This window comes from Poromitra crassiceps, assembly GCF_964638095.1.
Source record: "Poromitra crassiceps genome assembly, chromosome: 1".
Taxonomy (NCBI): domain Eukaryota; kingdom Metazoa; phylum Chordata; class Actinopteri; order Beryciformes; family Melamphaidae; genus Poromitra; species Poromitra crassiceps.
In genome coordinates this window covers 79,258,046-79,285,786 of record NC_139623.1, presented here as the reverse complement: position 1 = coordinate 79,285,786, position 27,741 = coordinate 79,258,046, and the positions used below count along the sequence as shown (strand labels likewise).

Here is a 27,741-nt window from a genome sequence, read left to right as displayed (position 1 = left end):
CAGATCCTACTGTGAAATGTCACTATGAAAATCTGAGTGCCAAAGTATCTTAAATAACAAAATATATATAATATATACACTTTTATAAAGTTTATGATGCTGATAAGACGTCATCATACGCACACTCAAAAAACAGCAAACAGCTAAATAGATTGGGGGGGGGGAGTAAAAAAAAAAACACGCACGCGCGCGCACACACACTAGAATGGGAGAAACAATGCAGTAGAACGATTCAAACATCCTCCAAAATCTGAAGAGTTCATTTGTAAAAACAGGTATCTCCATTTGGATTTTTTTTTATCATTTTATTTCATATATTGATCTATTTATAATGTAATTTATTTATTTTTGGGACATTTTTATTGTCAATCATAACTAAAACATATTCATCTGATAATTTTCACATAAATCACCTCAATAATCTTTTCTGTGTGCACTCCAGGGAGTATCAAACAGATTTTAGTTCATTTTAAGAATGGCTTGTTTTTGCAAATGAACTCTTCATCTGTACATACAGTACACGCTTTGTGTGTAGGGATGCACGATGATATTGCCGTCATCGGTATCCGCCGATAAAGGCTTTAAAATTAAATATCAGCAAATTCAGCATCGGCCCGTAACTTATCGGCCAAAAGAGTTGGAAAACATCGGCATATTGGATATCCGGAAGGAAAAAAAGAGATTGTGCATCTATCTGTGTGTGTGCGTGTATGTATCCCTGCGTATGTATGCGATTCCTGTGTAAATTTGGCCAAAATCGGGTGAATACTGCTCAATAGAAACTGGAGAAATGTCCAGACTGTGAAGTGACATTATGGGCCATGTTCCTCTGGGTTCCTCGGAGTCCGACACACACACTGCCTGGCCATCTTGGTCCGGGCCCGTCACAGCTCAGTCTGCTGCACGGCTCACTTCTGCAGCTCCATGTGCTTTACTCAATGGAGGAGGAGAGAGGAATAGATCACTAAAACACCACTTCCTAACACACAATGTCTTTCAGGTCAGGAATACACTCATCATCAAAGTTAGTGTTTTGTTCACACAGGGACAGACGTACGGACAGACGAGGAAAGGCTGATTTTAGTGCCAGCACAAATTGAATTGAATCTGAATTGAATAGTTTTGAATTTGAAATGTTCAAACTGAATATTGTATGCAACATTTGAAATTGTATTTCACAGATTGAAATTGAATCTAATGGTTTGAAATCGAACTAGGCTATGCGTGCTCGATTCCCTGCAGCTCGTTGAGCTGGCCCTGCAGCTCGGCCGCTATGCGGCTTCGCCCGCAGCTCGGCTTCGCCCGCAGCTCGGCTGCTGCGTGGCCTCACCTGCACTATTGGCATGCGCAGCGCAGAATTGCCCAACTTTGCATCACTGATGACATCACAATGATGTCACAATGTCTATGATCACTGATGATGTCATAGGTATTGTGACATTGTCAGTGATGTCATAAGATGATTTTGCTTTTATGACATCATCAGTGCCTATGACATCACTCAGTGATGTCATAAGATGATTTTTGTTCTTATGACATCACTTATGACATCATCAGTGGGACAGAAATTGAAACAGACAGACAGAGATTGCCCACTTGCCCCTTTTATATATATGATAATAATAATTTAGATAGATTGAAACGTAAAATTCGGTGGAGTTCCAAATTCAGCTTTTCAAAATTCAGTTTCAACTCAGAGGCACTCATCCGGGGACTCAAGACTAGAATAGAAGCGCTCCGATCAGGGTGGGAATTACACGGAGGCCATCAGGCGATGGCCTGTGTTGCCACTCCTTCTGGCCGTGATGCCCTGAGATCCCTAAGGCCACCTTGGCAGTGTCCTGCTACTGTCAGTTGCTTTAAAAGCGTCAGTGGTCTCAGTTTAATGTAGCCTGCCCTATGCAAAGGATGTGTAATTAAACCATTTTAACACACATTTCAGAAAAAAAATCATTTTTCATGATGTCAATGGAGCAATTGCCTTTGTGCCCTGGCATGTGGCCTTGTGCCCTAAAACATATTGTGATACCGAAGGCCAGATGGCCTTGCCCCTAAAATTATGAAATTCCCACCCTGGCTCCAATTCAATCCAACTCCTTTCAAAGGACCTTTGAACATACTCTCAAAATTGCTGAATAAAATACCTGCTGCACCTCACAACTCACAGGTAATCCACAATTGGTACAGTTGTAAGAACTGATTTGAACTGATTTTTCTGAATTTTTAGAGCATTAATTTGCATCATGATAAAGAATAACATTTTATTTTATTTAACTATCTCATGAGTCTTTTTCTAACCATATTAATTTGCTTGAAAAAAAGGGAAAAGGCTGGCTCAGGAAAAGAGCACAAAGTAAATTTAACGGCCATAGTGGTTCTCGTCTTATACCTCAGCGACTGCACTGAAAGTTAATTGATTCTTGTATCGTACATCAGTGACTACACTGAAAGCTGATTGGTTCTCGTTTTGTACCTCAGCGGTTACAATGAAAACTGTTTGGTTCTCATCTTGTACCTCAGCGACTGTGCACTGAAAGCTGGTTGGTTCTCGTCTTCTACCTCAGCGACCGCACTGAAATCTGATAGGTTCAAAGTGACAGCTACTCTTCCGCCAATCCAATACATTAATTCCAAATTCATCCCTAAAAAATTGGTTTCGTGCTAGTGAACGTGTGCGGAGAAGAAAAAAAACACATCAATGAAAATTTCATTGATGACAAAGTGAAATGACACAAACGTGAATAACTTTTATTACTTTTTTTTTTTACGTGATTGAAGATTATCCTGCTGAACCCAAATTCGCGCTCCCATAAACTTTTGTTAAAGGTCCTATACGTAAGTTTGGCCGGAAAATAAATGTTTCGCTAAGTGTTTTCTATAACCAATGAGTGAATGCGCCGTTCCGTAACTAAAAAAATTAGCCCAGCCGCATCTTTCTGTGTCCACCCATTGCAAAGATATTGCAGGATTTCCATGCTGGTTGTAGGCTATACTTTCCCGGCAAATTTGGCGGATGTGATGTTCTGCCTGCCTCTTGTCCTCCATATACCAATATACCATATACCAATGAAGAAGATGGCTAACAGGAAGTGGCTAACGTTACGTTCGTCGCTAGCAGCCAGCAAAAACAAACAACACAGATTCCAGCAAAAAGTCCACACAAAAATAAATAAATAATTATCTAGTGAAGCCCGTCTAGCCAGACAGCAGCAATGTGACCGACATCGGGGGGAAACTAGAGTCTGGACTGTGTTTTCGGTTCATGGAGGGACCTTGCTGCTTGTAGCTGCTGTAATGTGGTTTTGACCAGATAACGTTAGCTGCTTGCTAATGGATTTACCACCTGGTCAGAAACTCCGCTAATAACATTACCGTCTTGTGTGAAGTAATGCAACAGTCGCAAATATAGCTAACGTTACTACCGTTATGCTTATGGTCATGGGACATTGTTTGACTGACTGCAGTTATCTGCAGTGGTGAGACTGACTCATATTATAATGTTAGCTTGATGCTATACCGTCCTGCTGATAGATTTACATTTATATACCATCCTAACTAATAGATTTACATTTATTATAGAAATTACCACCCAGCCCCACTAATAACGTTACTGTCTTGTCAAATATGCCTAACGTTACTGTTATGCTTATGGAACATTGTTTGACTGTTCAGTTTGGTCAATTCCACGTATTAGACGGTACCGGGGGAGAAGGCTCTGACTGCAGTTAGCTGCATTACACGGTACCGTACAATACAGGGGAAGCAGGGTAGTTCCTAACGTGAATATCCTTATCCATTCACGGAGGGCACGGTGGCTCAGTGGTAGAGCTGTCGCCTCACAGTCAGAAGGTCCTGAGTTCGATTCTCGCCTGGGACACTGTGGGCGCTGTGGTTGTGTTCCCCCCCATATCTTCAGTGCCCACTGCCCAGGTGGGGTATCTCGTCGTAAGGGCCTTTCTGTCTGTGTGGAGTTTGCATGTTCTCACCGTGCTCCCCCCAGGGGGTTCCTCCGTACATAAACCCCCATTAAAAACATGCAGAAGATCAGATCGTCATCGTCATCCGACCAGTGACGACAACATCCGAAGTTGGTCCCCGGGCGCTGTACGAGAAAGCGACCACTGCTCCTGGCCTGCCCCCCGGAGGAAAGGACAAGCCAGGATGGGTTAAATGCAGAGGACAAATTTCACCGGCCACCGTCAGCATGAGTGTGTTTGTGGCCATGCATGTGTTGATGTGTGATCGTGTGACAATAAAAGACGGGCTTGTCTGTCTGAAATCGTGTTTTTTTTTTTTTTTATTCCCCCGCAGCCAATGCAAGCCAAAACACAACCAAACATGCCACAATAACATCCGATAATTCATCCAGAATCCTTCCTGGGCATCTCGAGGCTGATCTGACAGATAAATTGTCCAGGTTGCCGTTTTCAAGTGACTTTTAAGAGTTAATGTTACAAAGCAACCAACAGTCTGCTGTTGCCAGGCAGCTGCTTGTGCGCGTGCGAGTACAGTAGCCTAGGTAAACCCAGCCACCACGTGACCTGCTCTCTCAGTTCCCAGTCACATAGTGACTGAGAACAGGTCTGAGAGCAGGTCACGTGGGGGATGGGTTTACCCAGGCTACGAGTACAGTGCCCGCGCGTCAGCTCGTTCACATGCTGCCTGCAGTTCCTCTCACGGCCACCGGTGTCAGTAATAGTTAGAATTTACGGATAGGACCTTTAACCACAGACCTTATTTGATGCATTTAAGTGAAACCCCCATTCTAAATCCCAATAGACTTTTCACCCGACGAACCAACATGGCGGCGATTTCTGGTTAAGCCTACAAAAAGACGCCATCCTTGCGGTACTCTATTAGTTATGGATAACACCACATTTCTTGTCAAGCCCCACACTATTAAATGTGCTGCTATCCATAACCATGCGTTCTGGGAACTCCCTGAGAGGAAGTGCCTACTGGGGAGCTCCCCCGAGAACTACCTACCATCAAGGGCTTTTTTCGGAATGCGGAAGTGATGTAAGCAAGTGAGAGTTCACAGGGGATTGATACTCCTTTGGCTAACAATTACCTAGCTAATGTTAACTTGCAAAAAAAAAAAACTAGAACGACCGCAACGCGGACTTATGCCACTTTATTAGTTCATTCTGGAGTCCAAATCGCCATTTGAGGCAAATTGGAAGAGATTCCGTCAAGGCGCTCCTGTGATGTTGCGTTACAGAGCTTGGAAATTGGGTGTGTGAGAGGTCACAGTGACCTTGAACTTTGACCACCAAAATGTAATCAGTTCATCCTTGAGTCCAAGTCGATGTTTGAGACAAGTTTGATTAAATTCCGTCAAGGCATTCCTGAGATATCGCGTTAACAAGCTTGAAAATGGCGTTCGAGAGCTCACCTTGACCTTTGACCTTTGACCACCAAAATCTAATCAGATCATCCTTGAGTCCAAGTCGATGTTTGAGACAAGTTTGATGAAATTCCGTCAAGGCATTCCTGAGATATCACGTTAACAAGCTTGAAAATGGCATTTGAGAGGTCACAGTGACCTTGACCTTTGACCTTTGACCACCAAAATGTAATCAGTTCATCCTTGAGTCCAAGTCGATGTTTGAGGCAAATTTGATGAAATTCCGTCCAGGCGTTCCTCAGATATCGCGTTAACAAGCTTGAAAATGGCGTTCGAGAGGTCACAGTGACCTTGACCTTTGACCACCAAAATCTAATCAGATCATCCTTGAGTCTAAGTCGATGTTTGAGGCAAATTTGATGAAATTCCGTCCAGGCGTTCCTCAGATATCGCGTTAACAAACATCGTACGGACGTACGGACGGACAACCCGGATCCATAATGCCTCCGGCCCGGCTGTCGCCGGCGGAGGCATAAAAATTAACATTAGTGATTTTTTCTATTTGAGCTTTATTTTAACAGGTAGTCACTTGAGATCAATGATCTCTTTTTCAAGCAAGACCTGGATGCCTCGGGGCATTTCTAGAGGTCAGTCAAGGTTCCTCTTGTGCAGGGGGAATACCTACCCTGAAGTAGGACTCAATAAAAAGGGGGGATTTCCTCCAACTGTTCTTAGAACTATGTCAAAATTCCTCCAGTCCAAAAACGCCTATTGACTTTCTCTTGACAGCCATAGTTACCTGGTCATTAGGGCCCTTGTTGTCTCCGTTGACGCCTTTGAGGAGGACAGCTTCCTCTGTCTTTGTGTCGCTCTTCATTTCCACCACAATGTCATCTTTGGTGGTCTTCTCTTTGGTGCTGCAGACACAGGAGGATTATGGTTGGCACATGTGGAAGTGGACATAAAATCCGAACCAGTATCCATTAAAATACCTTTACATTTGAATTCACCCCTTAATTCATGCAAAATCCCCTTACTGGCGGATTCCTCGTCGCGTTACGGCAGCTTACAGTATGCTAATAGATATGCATCTCACCTGGGTTGTGACCTGGGTCAAGTCTATATTGTCATGAGGGGATTAACCAGTGTTGACTGACTTGGTGTGAATTGACAAAATAAGTCACCCTTTTCCAACCCTGGTTGTTGGTATGTAAGTGGTATAAGAGTGGACATTAAGCACAAAGAAACTGTCACTACATGGTGGGAAAATAATATATATGTATATGTGTATATGTGTATATATATATATATATATATATATATATATATATATATATAAATAAGAGTTAATGTTACAAAGCAACCAACAGTCTGCTGTTGCCAGGCAGCTGCTTGTGCGCGTGCGAGTATGGTGCCCGCGCAATGCCGATTTATTTTACGCATCATCTCACACATGTCCAAAAACTGTAAACAGTTTTGCAGACATTCATTCGTTTGACAGTTATTGAGAGTTGATTTGAGTTAAGTTGTGGACCAGTGATGTCATTTGTGCACGAATCACTGGGTCCACAACTTCACTAAAGCAAACTAGTTTTTTTAAAATGTGTGAGATCAAGTGCAAAATAAATCAGCATTGTTTTTTGGTGAAGTTCTCCTTTAAGACCCATTCAAGGTTAAAATTAGAATCTAGAATTAGAATCTAGTGGGAGGGGACGGTACTCACATCTCCTGCTTCCCCGAGCGTCCACAGGGGAGCTTTCTCTTCTTATGGAGGAAGTAGAGGACACTGCCCAGGATGGCCAGCAGCAGGATGCACAGTATGATCACCACGATGATCACTCCACTGCCCTCGGCTTCACTCGCACAGGGAGACACACAGGGGGAGACAGTGTGACTACCTGGAGTTGACCACGAACCATGGGTTTCCCACCCCATCTGGGGTGGGAAACCCTCCTCTCAGAAGAAAAACTGAATGAACATAAAAGCGGAAGGGACTTGAATAGTGGGGCCAAGTCACGCCAAGTCAAGTTTATTTGTAGAGCCCTAATTCACAAGCATGTCTCAGAGGGCTTCACAAAAAATATGTCTAGCTAATTCTAGCTGACACAACAGTAGCAAATTACAGTAGTAATAATAACACATTGAACAATCATATGATGGGGAAGGGGGAGAGAGCAGGAGAAGGGAGGGGGGAGGGAGAGCGGGGGGATGTGGGGGAGGAGAGAGCAGGGAAAGGGAGGAGGTGGGGAGGGAATGGGAAATGTGGGGGAGGAGAGAGCAGGGAAGGAGCAGGGGAAGGGGGAAAGAGAAAGAATGGGTGCCATGCTTTAGAATATAATGGATGCCATGCTTTAGAATAGTGGGGGAGGAGGTGGAGAGGGAGAGCAGGGGGAGTATGAGAGAGAATATGTGGAGAGAACAGGGAAAGGAGGGGATGCCATGCTTTAGAGTAGAATGAGTGCCATGCTTTAGAGTGTGAGACAGGAGAGAGCAGGAAAAGGGGGGAGCAAATCAGATGATCTGACTACTCTAGCCATTAACCGGAACTAACTAGGACATAGGGAAACTAGCTAATCTATAGCCTAGTCTGCCCTGTCCTATTCTGCTCTAGTCTGATTTTAGCCTGAACACTATAACAGGTCTACAGCCTACAGTTAGGCTGTAGCTAATCTATTGCCTAACCTAAGCTATTCTAACCTACCGGCATCCCTCGACCAGTCCCTCGAGCACCGATGCCCCCCACCCCCACACACATAAGGCGTGGGAGAGAAGGCCAGGCCAGGACACAGCGGCGCCCCCCTCCACCCCCAGTGCGCGCAAGGAAACCTTTCCACCACATGGATTGCCTCAGTGACTTGTTGGCTGAGGAGGAACCTTGTGAGGGCCGATGTACTGTAGGGGCCCAGCTATGGACCCCATCTGGGGACCCCCCTCCGGGACAGGCCGAGAACATGCCGGGCTAAACCATTTACAGAGTTTCAGATTATGGAAATAAAATTTACAAAAGAACAGAGAATTGAAAATGTAAATAGGAGTCCAACAAAAGGAATACGGAAATGTAGTCTTTAAATGATCCTAAGATCAGGGAAGAAAGTGTATAAAGGTAGAGGGGCGAACGGGAATGAATCGGTGAGTAGATGGGTGTGTCCGGGGGTGTGTGTACTCGTTGAGAAGGAGGGAGAAACAAAGGGCCAGCCGGCATTAATACCATCATAGTATTCCTCTCCACAGGTGCTGCAAAGATTCATCTTGTCCAGGCTGTTCATGTATGCAGGTAAAATTTACTTTTTTTTTTTTTTACTTTTCAAACCACACTGCTTTAAGTGATTTTTAGTTACCGCCATGTTTTTTAGCATTGAAATTTGCATACCTATACAAAAATTGAACTACACACAATAGGCACACAACCAATAAAACTAGCCATATTTGCTGTGAGCAAGGTACAGTATTTACTAAGTCTAGACGAACACAGGACATATAATTAATTAGAACTGTGAACCTGCAACTATAAGACCAACCAAAGCAAAGCTCCAATAGTTCCTAGATTATAGTGGGTTTTTATTGTCTCCATGGATGGGTAGGCTAGTTTTCTTTTTTATTAATGGCATTACCCAACAGCACAAATGATGATAAAATCCAACGCAAATTGATGTAACCTAAAAATCAAAGGTTAGTGTGTCAAAACATCCCAAACCTAACAATGTAATTGTTTCCAATTCCAAACTGACATTTATTGCAACAAGGTTATTTACTGACCTATTAAAAGATAAGCAAGTTTAAAATGTTTCCTTGACACTCTTCCCTGAGCAAGAAGCTGACACCTTCTTCCGCCATCAATCTCCGCCTCAGCACCCCAAGGTGCAACACAGAGTGCTTTATTCTTTAGTTGTACATTACAGCTATACATTAGACTGTGCAATGTCTATATAACTATCCTGGACCACCTCTGCTATGGACTAATCTATACACCAGCATACACAGTTTCCCATCTGTACTTTTTTTTCTTTTAACATCCTCTGTATATGGGTCAGAACATCCAGTGCAAAAGCCTCATGCACGTAAGTATGTATGTATGCCTCAGGTGCACATACACACATCCATAGAGCGAAGATGTTTAAAAAAAAAAATCAAAATGTATGTGAATATATATATATATATATATATATATATATATATATACATATATATATATATATATACACACATTTACATATATATACACACACACACACACACACACACACACACACACACACACACACTATAAAGAGCAGCTCTACTGACACCCTAAACATCTAAGACAAAATGTATGTACATTTAGGCTGCCTAAAACTTTTGCACAGTGCTGTATCTCCAATACATGCTCCGATAATGAACATCAATAAGAAAAGAAAAGAAGAAAGAATTTGATTATAAAAAAAATCCATCTGTTTCTGTGTTCTTTAAGACATCATCCACTGTGTTGATACATCACATCCACTGCCAATTTCAGGGGCAAACGCTCTGTGCACTGTCATTAGATAAGGTTTTTGCATCGACTTAAACAGATCTGTTCCATTTGAGCGATTCTGACTAATGCTTTAATAACGAAATAGGAGTATTTTACATAAGTAGACATTTGGAAATTAAAATGGCAAATAGGCTTATTCACATTCATAGACTGCAGTGGGGGCAACGGGCCAATTATTATAATATAGAGCAGACTCTACAAACAGCTGTGTTTTCCTTCAAAATATCACCATGATCATTCAATGACACGACAGCATCTCTCTATTCTACTTGAGGCCGTTGCATTTTGCTGTATTTGCACCACGTGGACTAAGTATCCAGGTGATATCACTCAATTCCCTTTCATTAAATGTGAACAACTCCCAAAGCAAACGAGTTTGTGCAAAGCTGCTGTTTACACTTTAGTGACACTACATGGTGAGTAAATGTTTGGGAAAGAAACCAAGCACTTATTTTCTGGCGATGGATTCAAGTTGTTGCTTTTTGGCATCCCGCATTCACCAGCAGGTCATGAAATGTGCTTAATGTATCCTTTTGTATTCCCCAAAGCCTAGTGAAGGTTTTACTGCTATGAAGTGACGACTTTCCCATCAAAGCCTAGTGAAGGTTTTACTGCTATGAAGTGACGACTTTCCCATCAAAGCCTAGTGAAGGTTTTACTGCTATGAAGTGACGACTTTCCCACAAAGCCTAGTGAAGGTTTTACTGCTATGCAGTGACCACTTTCCAATTGAGCAAAGTCAGAGACATTCTCCTTTGTCCCTCTGTATTAATGCTTGTCTCCATACCAGTGCAAATTGCCCTGCTCTATATATACAGTATATAAAAAAAAGAATACACAGTAAAAAAGGCAAACATTTGTCTGGAAGGGAGATTGTCTGGAAGAGTCAATAAAACAGACCTTTCACCATAATAACATAACAACATTATGCTTGTTTTGGGTGTTTCATAACCAACAAAATGAGGTGAACAAATATTTATCAGTGGAAAACATTGTGTGAGCATCTTTAACTATCACTGGAACTGTGGTCTTTGCTCAGTTTTCGCTGGTGTTTTGATTTGCACTCCCCCCTCAAACAGAATATTTAATATAGCCAAAGGCTATCCAGAAGAGCTGCCAGCAAGCCAAAGACAGTGCTGCTGTACGGCGCTTATATGAAAAGTGTGAATAATTTAAATGGCCCTTCATTGTCACAGACAGAACTTGAGCAAAGAAGAGAAAGTCGAGGCAGAGATGGAGTTCTTTCTCCAGTGGAAAGTCAGTACTGAATGTGAAAGTCAAGGGGAAATGGGGAGAGCTTGCTTAAGTAAGAAGACGGCAGCATTGCAAGGTAACAGTCTTACCGGGAGAGAAGGGAGCAGCTGAGGTGACCATGGGAACTGCGAACAAGTAGAACAACACTTAGAACCGGAGCGCTTCCATGTCCACAAATACTAGCCCAAATATAGACACAGGCTGTGGCTGGAAGGGATCGCTATTCTATTAAGTCTATTCATTTTTCTGCCCCGCATATTGTATTTATACATACAATACAATATATACAATACATATATATACATGTATTGAATTTCTAAATATCGTCCCATCCCTAGTATAGCTATATTCACAAACTAACTTTTCATCAGCTACAGTGGCTGGCAAATCCCAAAACTTTCATTATGAAAGGCCAATTCAGGAACACACTCTGTGATACAGGTTCTAGTCTTGTAGCACAAATTTGAGAAGATTTCCCATCAAAAGTCACATGACAAATCATATTAAATCATTTGACATTGTAAAAATTTTAATTTCACATCAAATACTGTGTGTGGATTTGGGTCTTGGAAGCCTATTGGATCATGATTACCGTAAAACTTCAAATAAACGCCGGTCCCTTATAGACGCCGTGTCTGGCTACATGTTTTGGTATATAAACGCCAGTCCCAAATAGACGCCCGATACTTCTTCCATTATCGTATGTTTTTGTGTTGCGCTCAGACTGAATTCACAGTGACTTACTGTAATGACGTGGGCAGTTGGCGGAAGTCAGTCTGGTTAAGCAGACACTCAGACAGAACGTTAGTTTGGCGTTGTAAAAATGCAGTATGGATTATACCGGACATGTATTGGAAACATTTGGTAAGTCTGCTTGTTGCACAACACTGTATTGTCTGGTAGTGCTGCTTGTTTAGCTAACGTTAGCTGCTGCCTACAAATGCTAACGTTACTACCGGTATAACGTTGCTATAAACAAACTGCTTTCCAATGAAACACAAACAACTGAATGTGAGCGGTAGGCTAATGTTACTTGTTTAAAATACGGTATGGCTCTTTGGCAGAGGGAAAAGAGGAGAGTAATGAACTGGTGGCGTACCGGTAGATGGACGACGATGATGATGATGATGATGATGATAATGAAGGACATTTGTTTTTGTTTGTTCCAATCCGTACTCTACAATACTAGGCATGTTCAAAACTGCCTGTACCTACCTTCTTGTGTGTACTAAGTACTATCATACTGGTTTAAATAAGCAATTTGATACTTTCCAATCTTTGCAGAGCAAGAATTCTGTGCAAAAAGAATTAAACACTCCAATAGACGCTGGGTCTGGAAACTCTTTTTGGTAAATAAACACCCGGGCGTGTATTTGAAGTTTTACGGTATGTTATCTCTGATCCCATAGACACCCAACAATTGAGCAAAGATAGCATGATATTGCTGTTTGACATACTTCTACAGACTACACCAAATACATAGAAAAGTGTCGGCCTGATGGCATTTATTAGTTTCTCTGACTCTGGGATGGTGGGGAAAAACAGTAAAAGTCCCCAAAACTACCTCAAACCAAGTCACACATATTTAGGCTGTTCTATGGGGTCTCCTTTTGATAACTAATGTAATACTAATGTAATGTTTTGTCACTTCCATTCACTGAGCCTCCACTGAAACTGCATGGAGCCCCCCTGGGGAAGCCAGCCTCCCACTTTGAAAAGCTCTGCTCCAGAACATTCTATTCAAACATTGTAGGACATACTGTTTAGTAGGACCTCTCAATCTCAAGCCCAATAACACAAGTCAAAATGTACAGCCTCGTTCCAAATGTGTCCAGTGACAGGGTAACCTCTAATCCTGAATCTGCTTTCCCACATAGCCATCGGCTCCTCGCAGCAGTAACGCTATGAGCATGTAACTGAAGTTGGCCACACTCGCTGCAGTGTAGCTGCTGAATGTTGCCAAACTTCATTCATAGTTTCCAGTTTATCGATGTTCACAATGCAACCGGCCGGCACGCTGAGCCGGAAGAAGAAATACAATTGCATCTGACAAGGAAGAGAAAAAGTGGGCGTGGCAACATAAGAATAAGCCCCCCCCCCCCCCCCCCGAGTCTATAAGCCCCAACCCCCTGAGTCTATAAGCACCGCCCCAACCCCCCCGAGTCTATAAGCCACTGCAGATGGGTTTTCCCTCTAAAAGTGAGAGAAAGGCTCTTACTTGCTTTGATGCTGAAAGCCTTGATCTCAGTGCCCATGTCGTTGGAAGCGTTGCATAGGGCGCTGATGTCTGAGGTTACTTTGACTGACACCACGCTATGAGCTGTGTGCTCGTTTGCCTTGCTCACCACCTCGTGCCAGCTCTGTGGAGACACACACACGCACGTGCGCGCGCACGCACGCACACACACACACACACACACACACACACACACACACACACACACACACACACACACACACACACACACACACACACACACACTTATTTGCACCACACACTCAGTTTGCACATTTCTCTCTCATTGTTATATTCTGCATACACTAATGATATTTTCGTAATAGTTCAACTATTACATATTGTGTATAGAGTACATAGCAACATTTTTTATATTTTTATGTTATGTTTCGTCTGTACATATTATGAATAACACATGGAAGTAGAGCCCTGCATTCTGGCACGAGCGAGGCCCGGCCGGGCCGAGTTTCATGTCACTAGCTAGGTTTCTGATCAACTGTTTGAACTGACACATTTAATACTGCTAATGCTTAAGATGTGTGTTGTAATGGTGTTGATATAATAAGCGAATAAATTGCTCAAACACATTAGGTTTAGGCTGTTATTTAAAAAAAATCTGGCTTCATGACGGGCTCGGGCTCAGAATTCTCATAAGCCTTAGGGGCCGGGCCGGGCTTGATTGTCTCGGGCCTGGGTCGGGCTAGGGCTTACATTTGAGGCCCGTGCAGGGCTCTACATGGAATACATACCTATATGCACACACAACAGATGTTGTATGTAGTTTATTAAAGGTCCCATTCCGTGCAAAAGCTGTTTTTACTTGTAAATGCATATATACTGCTGTCAGCCCTCCCTGTAATGAGTGGTCACACGCTCAGAACTGCCACAGTTGGATTTGTCCCTATACAGCTCTCTCAAGCAGTCTCCTCCAAGCCACACCCCCAAACGCGTCGTTTGCCCAGAGGGGAATCTTGGGGGAATTTCGACGTCACGAGCTTCCTCCTGCATACTGCGCGGGTCCCTCTCACACAAGCTACCTGCACCATTTAGTCTATAGCCACAAAATTAACACTTCTAGCTGGAGCAACTTATTTGACCTTTATTTAACCAGGTTAGTCTCATTGAGATTGAAAATCTCTTTTTCAAGAGAGACCTGGCCAAGAAAGCAGCATAAAGTTACAGACACATTTTAACATAAACAATACAAACAAAACATCTAAAACGTAAGAAAATACACATCCATTTACTCAGCAACAGGGTTCATTATGGATCAAAACATTTGCAGACCTGGATTTCAGCTTCCTCCATATTTTTTACCCTGGTTTTAAAAATACTCATAGGGACTAGCACCTGGAGGTTTAGTGAGCGTTGGAGTTCATTCCAGGCCAGAGGGGCAGAGACCTGGAAAGCTTTCTTGCCAAACTCAGTCCTTGTCTTAGGTACAGTCAGCAGGATGCAGTTTTGAGACCTAAGCTGATAAGAACTATTTTCTTGTATATTAATGCAGGAGCATAGATAAGATGGTAGTTGTCTCAAGATGGCCTTATAAATGAAAATGAACCAATGAGACATCCTCCGTACCGTTAAGGAGGGCCAGCCTACGCTCATGTAGAGGGTACAGTGATGTGTCCGGGACTTCAAATTTGTCACAAATCTAAGTGCACCATGATACACTGTGTCCAGCTTTCTCAACGCTATCGCAGGTGCAGACATATAAAGAATGTCACCATAATCTAATATTGGCAAGAAGGTAGCCAAAACAAGCCTCTTTCTAGCCGCAGCAGAAAAACACGCTCTGTTTCTGAAATAAAAACCTAACTTCAGTCTGAGTTTTTTGACAAGAGTGTCAATATGTGCTTTAAAAGTAAGACCATCATCTATTATAAAACCTAAATATTTATATGTCGACACTCTTTCAATAACCTTGCCCTGTGTAGCCATTATGCCTGGGACAATTGGTTCCTTCTTTGATTTGGAAAAAACCATAAGCTTGGTCTTGCCTGCATTCAAGACAAGCTTCAGGTGGTGCAACTGTGCCTGAACCATATCAAATGCTATTTGTAGTTGTTCAAAAGCCCTTATTAAAGATGTTGCACAACAATAAATGACGGTGTCATCAGCATAAAAGTGAAAAGACGCGTCTGGCACATTTTTACCCACATTATTGATAAAAATTGTAAATAAAAGTGGACCAAGCACAGAGCCCTGTGGCACCCCCTTGTGGACAGTTAAGATATCAGAGAAATTTCCATCAAACTTTACACACTGGGTTCTATCTGACAGGTAGTTTTTAAACCAGGCAACTGCTTGACTTGATAGACCTATATTGGCTAGTCTATTTAGCAGGATCTCATGATCGACAGTGTCGAATGCCTTAGATAGGTCTATAAAAAGACAGACTCCATGTTGTTTGCTATCCATTGCAGCAATGAGATCATTTACTACCTTCATTGCTGCAGTAGTGGTGCCATGCTGCTTTCTAAAACCTGACTGGAAAGAAGATAAAATTATGTTGTCACTTAAGAAACTCTTCAACTGGTTACTCACTAGAGTCTCAAGGATTTTAGAAAGAACTGATAGATTTGAGATCGGCCTATAGTTATTTAAAAGTGAAGGTTCCCCACCTTTTAAGAGGGGCAGAACAAAGGCCGACTTCCAAATACTAGGTATGACATTCTGTTCAATCGTAAGATTAAAAATATGTGTCAGAGGCTCAGCAATCAAATCAGCTGAAAGATTAAGAAGATATGGATCCAGATTATCAGGACCGGCTGCTTTTTTGGAATCTATTCCTTTAAGAGCTTTGTGTACCTCAGATACAGTAAAGGGTGACAGACTAAAGTTCTGATCATTACTCACTTCTTCATCGACAAAAGGATGATTGGCTGACATTGACACAGCTTCAAACAAGGAACCAGAGGACACAAAATGTTCATTGAAGCAATTTAACATTTCCCTTTTGTCAGTGATCATATCAGAACCAGCAACGCCAACTGTACGTGATCCAGCAACTGCAGAGGTGCATTCGGTAAGTCTAGGCATTTTGAGATGTCCTCTTTAGCGTAGTACCGTTTAGTTAACGATAACTCGCAACCTAGCGTGCTGGTCCACAGACGCTAATCTGATTGGCCGCTGGGAGCCTGGGGCGGGCTCTCCCTCAGCGGCCAATGGGAACTGTTAGTTCTGAATATATTATAGAAACAGGCCATTCTTGGGAAGCGACCAGATGAGGAAGTGAGAACTCCGTCACAACAAACGGGTTTGCTATATTTTCGACAGATTAATCCAGAATCATGTTTTATGGACCAGAGACACACGTTTTTAAGAGGTTACAGCTGCACGAATTGGGACCTTTAAGTAAGCAGTTGCAACTGCTGATCACATCTGTAGGCAAAAACTCTATTTACCAACCTTCTCCATAAATTATAACCAATACTTACTTACTTACAATATTACTTTTATATTAGATTTCTGTTTCAACTATAAAGCTGTTTTTTATTTTATTATTATTTTATTTCTTTAATTGCACATTTACTGTATCTGTTCTGACACCATCTCCTTGACCCTCCCAATCTTAACATACACCGCTCAAAACAATCATGTGAGACTAGGCTCTGAGTTGGTGGTGTGTGATGAATGGCATCCAGTGCTGCATGACTAATAGCAGTGAGTGTGGCTGTTGGTACCTGGCTGCCGACGATGTTCCAGGAGATGCTGGGCAGCGGATGGCCATGGGCTTCACAGCTCAGGTTGACCAGCCGGCCTGCTGCCTCCTCCAGCTCCACCTCCCGGTCCTTGTTGTTCAGCTGTGGGGCACCTGGAGCGCAGGGCAGGCACACACACACACACACACTCCTTGTTTAGAATAGAGGCTCTACAGAAGTACGAGGTCCCTATCGTTGCAACGGGGCTGTTTCTAGGCCGAACGCCTGGCGCAGCTCAAATCAGTGGGCGTGGACCAGCGCACTTGATATCGTCGTGCTGGTGCTAGACGCAGCCTCAACCATTACAACCACGCCTTTTAAGCGTAAAATTATGCACCGTCATGCTCATTGGATAACTGCAATAAACGAATCGCACGCTTGCCTTTTTAGCTCCAATTCCAGTGATCCCGCAAAACCAGACGAAAGCCAAACGCTCTGCCCCCCCCCCCCCCCTCCCTTCATCCAGTCTGTCTGTCTGTCTGACTGCATTATAGGCTATTATTCCATATTATTATGCTTCTCAAACCAATCTAACTGCAGTTTCAATACTGCAAGCATGTAAATACGCTACACTATAGCAAGATCAAAGTGAAAATAATGTACTAAACGCATCAGCTAGAAAAATATAGCCTATTAGATTGGTGAAAGTTTGTCCAGAAAGATATAGTTTTCTCTCCCCTGCTGCAGGTAGAATGATCGATGCACATAAATATACCCTACATTATGTAAAGTCATTGCATAAATGTGTTTTTATTGTAAAACTAAATGTCAAGTAGGGCCAAGTTATTGGAGCGGACATCACAGTATAGCACATCACAGAAGCGTGTTCCGCTGTCACTTATCTAAATCACGTTAAACCCACAAGGGGTATATATAGGCTCAAGAGGACATATATGTTTCACATAGGGTGGTGTTTCATTTCGATGTTTTATTTGGTCCAATATTGAAATGTTCGACAATTGCAGGTTGTCTTACCATTACACATTATTTTAGATCTACCTTTTATATCTATTTCGGCTCATTTGGTTGCTATTTAGTAGCGAAATGGAGGACCCAATTGCATGCTGGGAGTGGACATTCACAGGCAGTAAACTGCTATTTCCTATGGGAAGCTGGGTGCTGCTATGTGTTGTGTCTGTTTGAGCGAGGGAGTCAGAGAGAGAGAGAGAAGGGTGACTCAGAGGCAGAAGAGCACTGGCGCACTGAATAGGCCTGGTTTCAGAGAGAGACAGAGAAGGGTGACAGGGGAGAGGCACAAGTGCACTGGCGCACTGAATAGGCCTGGTTTTCAAAGGCGCAAAGCGCTAAATGTAGGCCAGGTGCGAAGATAGCACTACGCCGGTAGTTAGCGCCGACACGCCCACTTTGGCCCATTCTGGGACTGCGCCACGCCCATTCGGCCTAAAGCGCATTTGGCAGCCTAAAGCCATATTGATATCGTCCCAAAACAGGCGCAAGGCACGTTTTTTTGCGTTTAAGGCCCGTTTTAGCGCCGAAGGCTTGTGGGAGAATAGGGCCCCATGTATCTACAGAAAGCAGTGTTCCACCCCCTCTACTTGAGTTCCCATAGATAAACCCTCGTGCCCCAGATGACATTTTGGGAATTCTGAAATTCTTCTATTACTGTGCAGTGCAAAAATAATGAAAGGGGGCAGCCCTTGTTGATTGAAACTTGTTTTTAATTAAGTAGAGCAGGTAGGCTAATCAAACAGATACGGATAACCTACAACTGAGAAATGAACAATCACCCCCTCTCTCTCTCTCTCTCTCCATCTCTTCCTCACCTACCCTTGACTTTCTCCATGTCCCTATCTGTCCCAGAGTGGACACATGGATTGAAGACAAAAGTAGATTACCGTAGGGCTGGGCAATGTATATCATATGGATATGGTGATATGAGACTAGATATGGGGCCCTATCTTCGCAAAAGCAAAAGTAATTTAGCGTGTGCAAATTGGGGGCAGGCACAAGCGCATGCCTGTTATAATTGTACTGGGCATACAGTAGGCGTGCCACATGCCAAAGCAGGCATTTCAGTGCTAAAATGTGGAGATGACATTATCCCATCGTCAGCAGAGCGCAATTAGTTTGCGCTAAGAGTTTTGACGTGCGACGCCAGGACTTCAAATTCTGCTGCTGAAATTGGGTAACCAGCAAATTATTCGGTGAGGCAATCAACTATAATTCACTGAGAAACTTTTATCACATCGCAAGGAGGGGTTATGGTAAATGAATTGAGAAAACTTGTACATTGTAGCCTACTTGCAATAGGCTATTCACCTTCACCTGCTATCCCATAACCCGGAGGGTCGTTGGCATCACAGCCGATCTGTCACAAGCTCTCTCCATTTCTCTGTGTCGTCGGCACGAGTCAGCAGCTCAATGTTTCACCGAGTTTTAATTGAGTCCACTGTAAATCCTTTAATCTTTTCTTTTGTCTCCGCCGTTTACCTGCTGCAAACACGTTTCTATTGTCCCACCCCAATCAACAAAATAACCCGTATTGCATCAAAACACAGATGTTTTGTGAATTTCAAAATAAAAGTATATCATTGCAACCGTTTTGTGTGTGTGATCCGAAATACTCCAAGTACCAAAGAGGAAATAAAGAACACATTTGCATAGAAACCCGTTTTAAATTAACATAATGTTGTGGCTTCGAAAAGTCTATTTTAACCCGTAGTGAGTCATGCAGTAATACATTGGCGCTTTTATTTTGAAACTAAAATGATGTATATGTTACAGGTCTCGGGCTGAGATCCCATAAACAGGTAACATCCCTGTATAAACAGGAAAAATAATGAGACACGGACAAGGTGTTGTTACTTGCAGCTCCGCTCATCATCAGAATCTATTTTATATTGTGCAAAATATATATTTTTTTCTTTCTCTTTGTATTTTGTTTCCATATTTCAATGTTACTTTAACAATTCACATTTTCATCATATCCAAAAATATAATCAAACAGGCTAGTCACAAATCTTATTCACATTCAAAATAAACAAACATTTTCATGTTCCATTTCCTGAGTTCAATCAGTGTACTTAAGGCATGAATAAATCCTCATTCAGTCTATAAAGTTAGCTAATGTTTCATTTACCACTACATTCCCACATTAGGCTACTAAGAAATGCAGAATCTCTAGGTTTTAACCTCTCATAGTGCAAAGAAATAAACGAAATTAACAGTACTAGCAACTACACATTGCTACTATGGCTGTGCCATTTCAATGAGAACATATGAGCTGACTTACAAAAACGAACTTTTAACAGTGCTTCTAAATTCTAACTAACATCACCACATCTTCACTAAAACAGTTGTGTTCCCAAAACAATAATGCTTTACCAAAAACGAAATGTACTGGAGCTCAAAACCTAAGACCTGTTTGGATTTTACCATGTTTAGAAAGAAACGTTTACAGCCGGCGCCATTTTGCATCATCCACAGTACAAATAAAAACGTTTTTCTACTTGTTCACAAAACCATCTAAATGCAGTCATTACACTTGCAAAATCGATCTACTACTTAGTTGAAATGTTAAGCAACGTGTATGTGCAGTTGTACAAGTGTTAATACTTTACCAACCTGTATAAACAGGAAAAATAATGAGACTCTACCCATACTTCCATACTATTTAGTAGGCAAAAAAAGATTTAGTATGTCCCAATACATAGTATGTCAGATGCAGTATGCCAAGAGTACCAGGATGTTGTACTACATCAGCTCCTATTTCGGAGTATGCATCGATGCATGCTGCACCAGCCAAACTTCCCCACAATCCTTTGCGCAGCAGGAAGTTATGTCTTCTTCTTCTTCTTCTTCTAATGTTTTATGGCGGTTGGCAAACAACTTTTTGTGCATTACCGCCACCTATTGGAGTTACGTCGCACTGACTGAGCTGCGTGTTCATGAATGAGATAATTAACTTTAAGAAAGCCTTGAAATATGTTAAAACCAAACAAGCATGGTGTGTACCAAAACATGCATTGATTCCTGTTTAGAACTCTGACTTAATGTTTTTGCTTTATTTATTTTATTTTGTTTATTTGATTGTCTGTTCCAATTTTGTAAATGTTTAGTCTGAATTTTTTGTATAATGTACTGTTTGTTACTGCCAGACTTTGTTTATTGAATAAAAAAAAAAAAAAAACTCAAATGTGGCGCTGCGGACGTCGGCAGAAGTGAGCAAGAGGTCGGAGTTCAGGAAGCTCACGTGACGACAGATGTAGTGTGTCCCAATAGTATGCATTTTGCATGCATGCTGCACACTACAATCCATACTTTGTGAGGGCAGCGGCAGTACATACTACAAGAAAGAAGTACAAGTATGGGTATTGGAACGGGGCCACGGACAAGGTGTTGTTACTTGCAGCTCCGCTCATCATCAGAATGAGGAAGCCAACGAGAGTCCGCTTGTAAAAACAAAGAGGGTCCGTCGGAGAAGCGCACCAAGTCACACTGCCCCCTGTTGGCAACACCGAAAACTCCAAAGTGAATTAAATCCTGTCATTTCACTAACAGGCTATAGATGACCCTTATGGCTGATTTTAGATTATTCCCCTAACAGAAATAACATTGTACAAATAAAAATATAGACAAAACTACATAAATGTGACAATACATTGTGTGGGTGTCACATATAGCTTCCGTATGGTTAGTATGGTCACGTCAGTTTGCTGGTTATTTGTGTTGTGGGTTCAAGACAATACCGTCTTCTAACTTGAAAGACGGGTAGTGTATTTTGATCTGTGATTCCAGTCGTGTAATGTATTTCAGTGAGTTTTTCAGTCGTGATAAAAAGTCTTAATGAACCAGTCGTGTAGTGTAAACTCCCCAGTCTCTTCATAATCAGCTACGATTGTCAAAGTCGGCTAATGTATTTCCTGCATAAGACAGGTGTTTCTCAGAGTCTTTCGTCTGGGTGTCCACTTTCAAAACCCTCTGACTGACTGAGGTTCAAACCCACAACCTCAAAACTTTCATGGTACTGTCAAACTCTGTGAGCCACTGAGTATTACAAGGTCAAAGTCATTTCTGTTAGAGCTTTTCAGTCTTCACTTGGGAAGTTCTTCAAAGTTCAAGCTTGCACTGATGCTCAAACTGTGGCGTGGCCATAGGTGTCATTTACAATGGGGATATCTCCCCACCACTTTTCCAATACAAAATGACACCCTTGTGTACTCAGATGTCAAATATGGTCTCAAAAATCTCCAGAGAAGTCTGGACAAAGTATGGAATTTTGAAATGGAAAATGTGTATGAACCGTGAAACTTCTACTGAACAACTGCTGGTGATTCGATAATGAGTGAACTTTCATTTTGCAGTGAACTGTCAATGCAAAAAAGAGTCCAGAAAAGAGTCTGTTATGTGAAATTATAAAACGGCTCTCTCAAATCAAGCAATCTGATTGGTTCACAGCCATGGTATAAATACCGTATACCACTCTCATAACCCATGGCCATGGGTTATGAGACGCAACTCTCTTACTAAAAGGCTTTGGTTACCTCAAATGACAATGTAGGAAGAAAAAAAATGGCGGAGACAGCTGTCAGATCCTTGTGAATCGATCTTCGCTTATAACTTTACTAATACTTTGCAGAAAATTATGTTTTGTACAAGAATAGACGCGGGCTAATGTCTTCTTTGCAAAAAAAAGGCTGGTAACCCCGCATTTCTAAATAAGACGTAACGTTAGTTGGTGTCGGGCTTTGCAGAAAGCTCTCAGCTTCTCAGCAAGCGCCAGGATTGGCCAATGTCAACTTCAGTCTCCAGAACGATCCAATCAAATCACCCGCACGTCTATCTTCTTGCTAGAGGTCCCGCCTTACAGTAGTGTTTCAACTGACTCTATCAGAATGCCATGCCAGTCGGACTTATAGTATTATTATTATTATATTATCATACTTGGAAACCGTTTTATAAAAGCAATATAGCACTCGAGCTGCGTGTGTTGTGGCCGAGTGGGATAACTGCTGAGCAGCGGGATATATTTGCCACAACACACTGGCTCTCATGCTATATTGCTTAAATATATTATGGGCATTGCAAATAAACAGAAGCTGGTTGGTGACTGACCTTGGACAATGATGTGTACGGAGCCGTTGGTGTGCAGACTGGGCAGCAAGGGGACCGTCACCTCACACACATACTCTCCTGTTGTCTCATATGTGGCCTCGTCCAGGAGCAGCGTGTGCCCCTTGCCCACCTGCTTCCCATTCTACATACACACACACACACACACATACAAATGACTACAAACTACACACACAATGATACTAAATAGATACTATAAATACACAATACTAAGGGTGCTTTCTCACTGGCGCCCCGGTACCGTTCCCAGGCACACTTGTCCCCAAATTGACCCCAGTTTCAGAACATTTGACGAGTGTGAACGTTCCGTTCCGTTCCGTTCCATGCCCGGGCGCGCAACAGGGAACCGTGACAGGATCCACTTGAAAAGGTGGTCTGGGGAGCGCTTTGGCTAGCCTGGTAAACCAGCCGGTCATGTGAACTCACATTTCATTTGGTTCTGCGTGACGGTCTGGCCCCGACGCCAGTGGGGGGGTTTAGCAGAAGCGGAAGAGCGTAAGAGCCAATCAGCGACTCCGCTGTGATTGACAGCGCAAGTTGGCCAATCAGGAACGCCACTAGCACTGCACTAACAAAACAGTAATGGCCGCCTCCTTGCCTGATCGTCTTGAGGAGTCATGTCAGCGTTTGTCTAGTTTAAACAGCCATAAAGTGCAGTTATTGCAGAAATAGACTCAATAACAACAATTAAACAAGTACAGGAGTATCGCCGCAACCGCAGAGTTTCTCGGCGGGAAATATGTTTTTGCCGTTCTCCCGAGTGGATTTGGGTTTGATTGGATCCGACGCTGATTGGCTGAAGGAGTTGTCTGTCAAGGCAACTACGCCCGCCCATGCTCCCGCCCCTGCTAAACCCCCCCCATGGCGTCGGGGCCAGACCGTCACGGAGAACCTAATGAAATGTGAGTTCACGTGACGGGCTGGTTTACCAGGCTACGCTTTGGCGTGCCCGGGCACGGAACACTTGCGAGTGTGAAAGCCAACCATTCCGAACCACATAGACAACACACGGAGCAAGGATACACTGCAGGCATAGTTGATGACGCAAGTGCACTCTGTTCTGTTTCCGAGGGCGGAAGCAATGTTAAATGTGAAAGCTGAGCAGAGGGGGAGAGGGGAGGGGAGGGCAATCATTCCCGGGTGCGGAACGGAACGGAACGAAAGCAATCGTTCCCAGTGAGAAAGCACCCTAAAAAGATATACTGTATATTGGATATTATACAACAGGTAGTTCCGGCCGAGCAATTTGATTGGACAAGAGGGATCCTACCAGTGCCGATATTTCACGATAACGCACTGTGTGTAAGGTAGGCTATATCACTCCACTTCACAGCTGCTCTAATCAACAAAAAGCTTCACAGCTGCTCCAATCAACAAAACGCTTCAAGCAATATCACACGAGAGCGAGTGCTGTTGTCTAAAATGTTTCACAGCTGCTCTAATCAACAAAACAAACACCAGCCACGTTACATTGAACGTCATTCACAAAGCAACACAGCTACCGACAGCGCAAAGATGGATTTATTTCCTAACATAACTAACATGCCATCACCAGACTCTTATTTCACTGGCTGTACAATAAATGGAAACTTGCAAATCAATGTGTATGATAACTCATTGAGTGCCAGCCACTTTTGGAGAACGGACGCTCCCAGTGCCAGAGTTTCAGAGCGTTTTCAGTGATTTCTCGAGGCCCACAGAATATTGTGTGATATTACTATGTAAACACAGAACACGCGCAAAGAACGATGAGACTCTCTTCTATCATCTGCAAAAAAAAGTTTATTGATATCATTTTCCGTTCTTTAGTTATCAGCCGGAGAAGATAGGTTGATTTTAGCAGAAACACACGTTTCAATTTAGAAGCTGAGATATTCCGCCTTTTGTGAACTGAAGCATTTCAAGCACATCATTGACTCTGAAGCTAATATTTTCTGATGTAATGACACCTCAAAAATAATTTCCTTCAATAAAATAGTGAAAACAAAGGAATTTTGTTTGGCCAAATAATATTTTTTAGCTGCAACCACCAGCGCTGGCCCCTGCGTGCGCAGACCCTACACCTTCTTGCTGGTCTTGATTTACTGCTGGTGGGCATCATATTCTAGCTTGTTTGCCTGTCTCTCTGTCTATCGAGCCTGCTGCTGCCTGGGTCTGTGTTTACTGTCAATGGTTGTATGCTGTAGTGCCCTGCGTGCCCCACCCCCCTCCTCCTCCTCCGTGGGAGTGTCTCTGGGGCTCTGCTGCTTGCTCTGCGTTTGCTCTGTCTGCACTGAAAAGTGCGCTGCATCCCCCCGCTTTTTCACAGCCTGTCGCCGGCTCCCAGCTGAGAATAATGTAACTTTTCAGAAAGACGCTGGTGTCGGCAACTAAATCATATGGAGGGGCTATCGCAGCGGAGACGGAGGGGCTCAATTGTGGCAGCAGATTGACTGCTGTTCACAGGCACAGCTAACGTTATGCTTCATGCATATCGTCCGTTTCCTCATGACTTCTTCTCTCTTTTTTCCTGGCCTTTCTCTAATCTGGAGAGCACTGTCGCCACCTAATGGGTCGGTAAAATAGGTTATACACATTCAACATGCCCCAAAATTTTACAGGAGATGGATCTGGCTTTGATCCACGTCCCACCGTCAAAAAACGCAATTGACGACTTTAGTCGTCATTGGCACTCAACGTTACTAAACGAATTGACGACTAAAGTCGTCATTGGCACTCAATGAGATAAAAAGTAGGCAGCCTGCAGTTAATTAGGCTACATTTTTGGCAACTGTTAAGCAGAAAGCTGAGGGGACTATTTTTGTTGGCGGAGGAATAAATAGAGAAATCATATATTTTCTCAGCTTTTTGTCATTTTTTAATCAGCTTTGTTTAATAGAACTGTTGTATAAAAGCAATATCACACTCGAGGTCGTGCTGTTGTTGTCTAATATCGGCACTGCTGTGATTATCTTTGGCACTCGGCCTGCGGGCTCGTGCCTACGAACGAATCACAGCAGTGCCGATATTAGCCAACAACCGCACTCCCTCTCATGTGATATTGCTTAATTGTTTGTCTCAGTTCAGTAATTATACTGCATATAATATTGATAAAGTACAGTAGGAAGTCCTGTATCATATTGTTTATTATAATTAAGTATCATATCGTTTATCATCTTTCAGTGGAATTATATTGTGATGATATGAAGGCATTTTAATATCGTGACACACATTTCTGCAGTCTAAATTGATTTCAATCATGAGAGACCAGGGGGTAGAGTTTTAACAAGCAAGCTTTATTTAAGTATGGCAGAGCGATGAGATCTATGGCATGGGACGGTATGGCAACTAATTCTGATGGCATGGCAGCATGGCGACTAGTTCTTTGGCGTAATGACTCCGCGCTAAGATGCCTCTCTTCTTGCGGTGAGAGAGGGCATCTGCTCGGACTAGAATAGAGAATCCCCCCCGTAGGGGATTCTTCAGGAGTCAAGACATTGGTGGTGGCCTGGGGAGGTGGGTGGGTCGAAACGCAGCTTTCAGAGAATGGGATGCGATCAGCTCGGGTACAGCGACCAGAAGATCAGGGAAAGAGAACGATGACCCACAGAGCGTGGCTATTAAATACTGCTACGTCATAGCCTCGGCACTGACGACATTATCGGCGTCATATAGGCAAGTGCGTCACGCGGACGTCACGCTGGGATTACACTTGTGCTCGTCACACTAGGATTACGTGAGGTGAGGTCACTGGGATTGCGCGTGGTGCGAGGCAGCGTGTCTGGTCTTCATCTTGAAACTAGGTCGAGACCACCATTTCAATCATGAGAGACCAGGGGGTAGAGTTTTAACAAGCAAGCTTTATTCAAGTATGGCAGAGCGATGAGATCTATGGCATGGGACGGTATGGCAACTAATTCTGATGGCATGGCAGCATGGCGACTAGTTCTTTGGCGTAATGACTCCGCGCTAAGATGCCTCTCTTCTTGCGGTGAGAGAGGGCATCTGGTCGGACTAGAATAGAGAATCCCCCAAAAGAAAGAAAACCCAAACTGCCAACCGGTCTGCTTGCCTCAGCGCTACAGCGGGCTCTGGGCGGAATGCGTCGCTTGTCGCCGACCGGTTGGCTTGGCGGCCGTGACTTACGAAGCTCCCCGGGTGTGGCCGCAGTGCTGCAGCAGGCACTGGGTGATCGACCAATCCGGCAAGCTTCGGCGCGCTGACTCAGCATTAGGAAAACCCCACAGCGGCTTACGAAATCACCGACCGGGCGTGGCCGCAGCGCTACAGCGGGCGCTGGGTGATCGACCAATCCGGCATAATACGGCGCGCTGATTTAGTGTTAAGAAAGAACTGCTTGCCTCAGCGATACAGCGGGCACTGGGCGGAAGGCAACGCTTGTCGCCGACCGGTTGGCTCGGCAGCACAGCGACTTACGAAAACCACCGACCGGGCGTGGCCGCATCCAGCGACCAATCCGGCATAATTCGGCGCGCTGACTCAGCATTGAGATTTGAGAAACCCCGCAGCGGCTTATGAAAATCACCGTCCGGGCGTGGTCGCAGCGATACAGCGGGCGCTGGGTGACCGACCAATCCGGCATAATTCGGCGCGCTGA

The 27,741-nt window shown here is 43.4% G+C and overlaps 1 protein-coding gene across 1 annotated transcript in view; it reads right to left on the bottom strand.

Moving 5' to 3' along the window:
* Positions 1-804: 804 nt before the first annotated feature.
* The window catches only part of mcama (melanoma cell adhesion molecule a), a 48,323-nt gene continuing 21,386 nt past the window's right edge, over positions 805-27,741 (bottom strand). The window contains exons 9-15 of the mRNA XM_083649296.1: positions 23,127-23,268; positions 17,034-17,164; positions 13,330-13,471; positions 11,201-11,236; positions 7,071-7,200; positions 6,147-6,264; positions 805-929 (exon numbers count right to left, since the gene is read on the bottom strand). Coding sequence (XP_083505422.1) covers positions 909-929; positions 6,147-6,264; positions 7,071-7,200; positions 11,201-11,236; positions 13,330-13,471; positions 17,034-17,164; positions 23,127-23,268 — 720 coding nt within the window. The 3' untranslated portion in view covers positions 805-908. The remainder of the gene's footprint in view (positions 930-6,146; positions 6,265-7,070; positions 7,201-11,200; positions 11,237-13,329; positions 13,472-17,033; positions 17,165-23,126; positions 23,269-27,741) is intronic.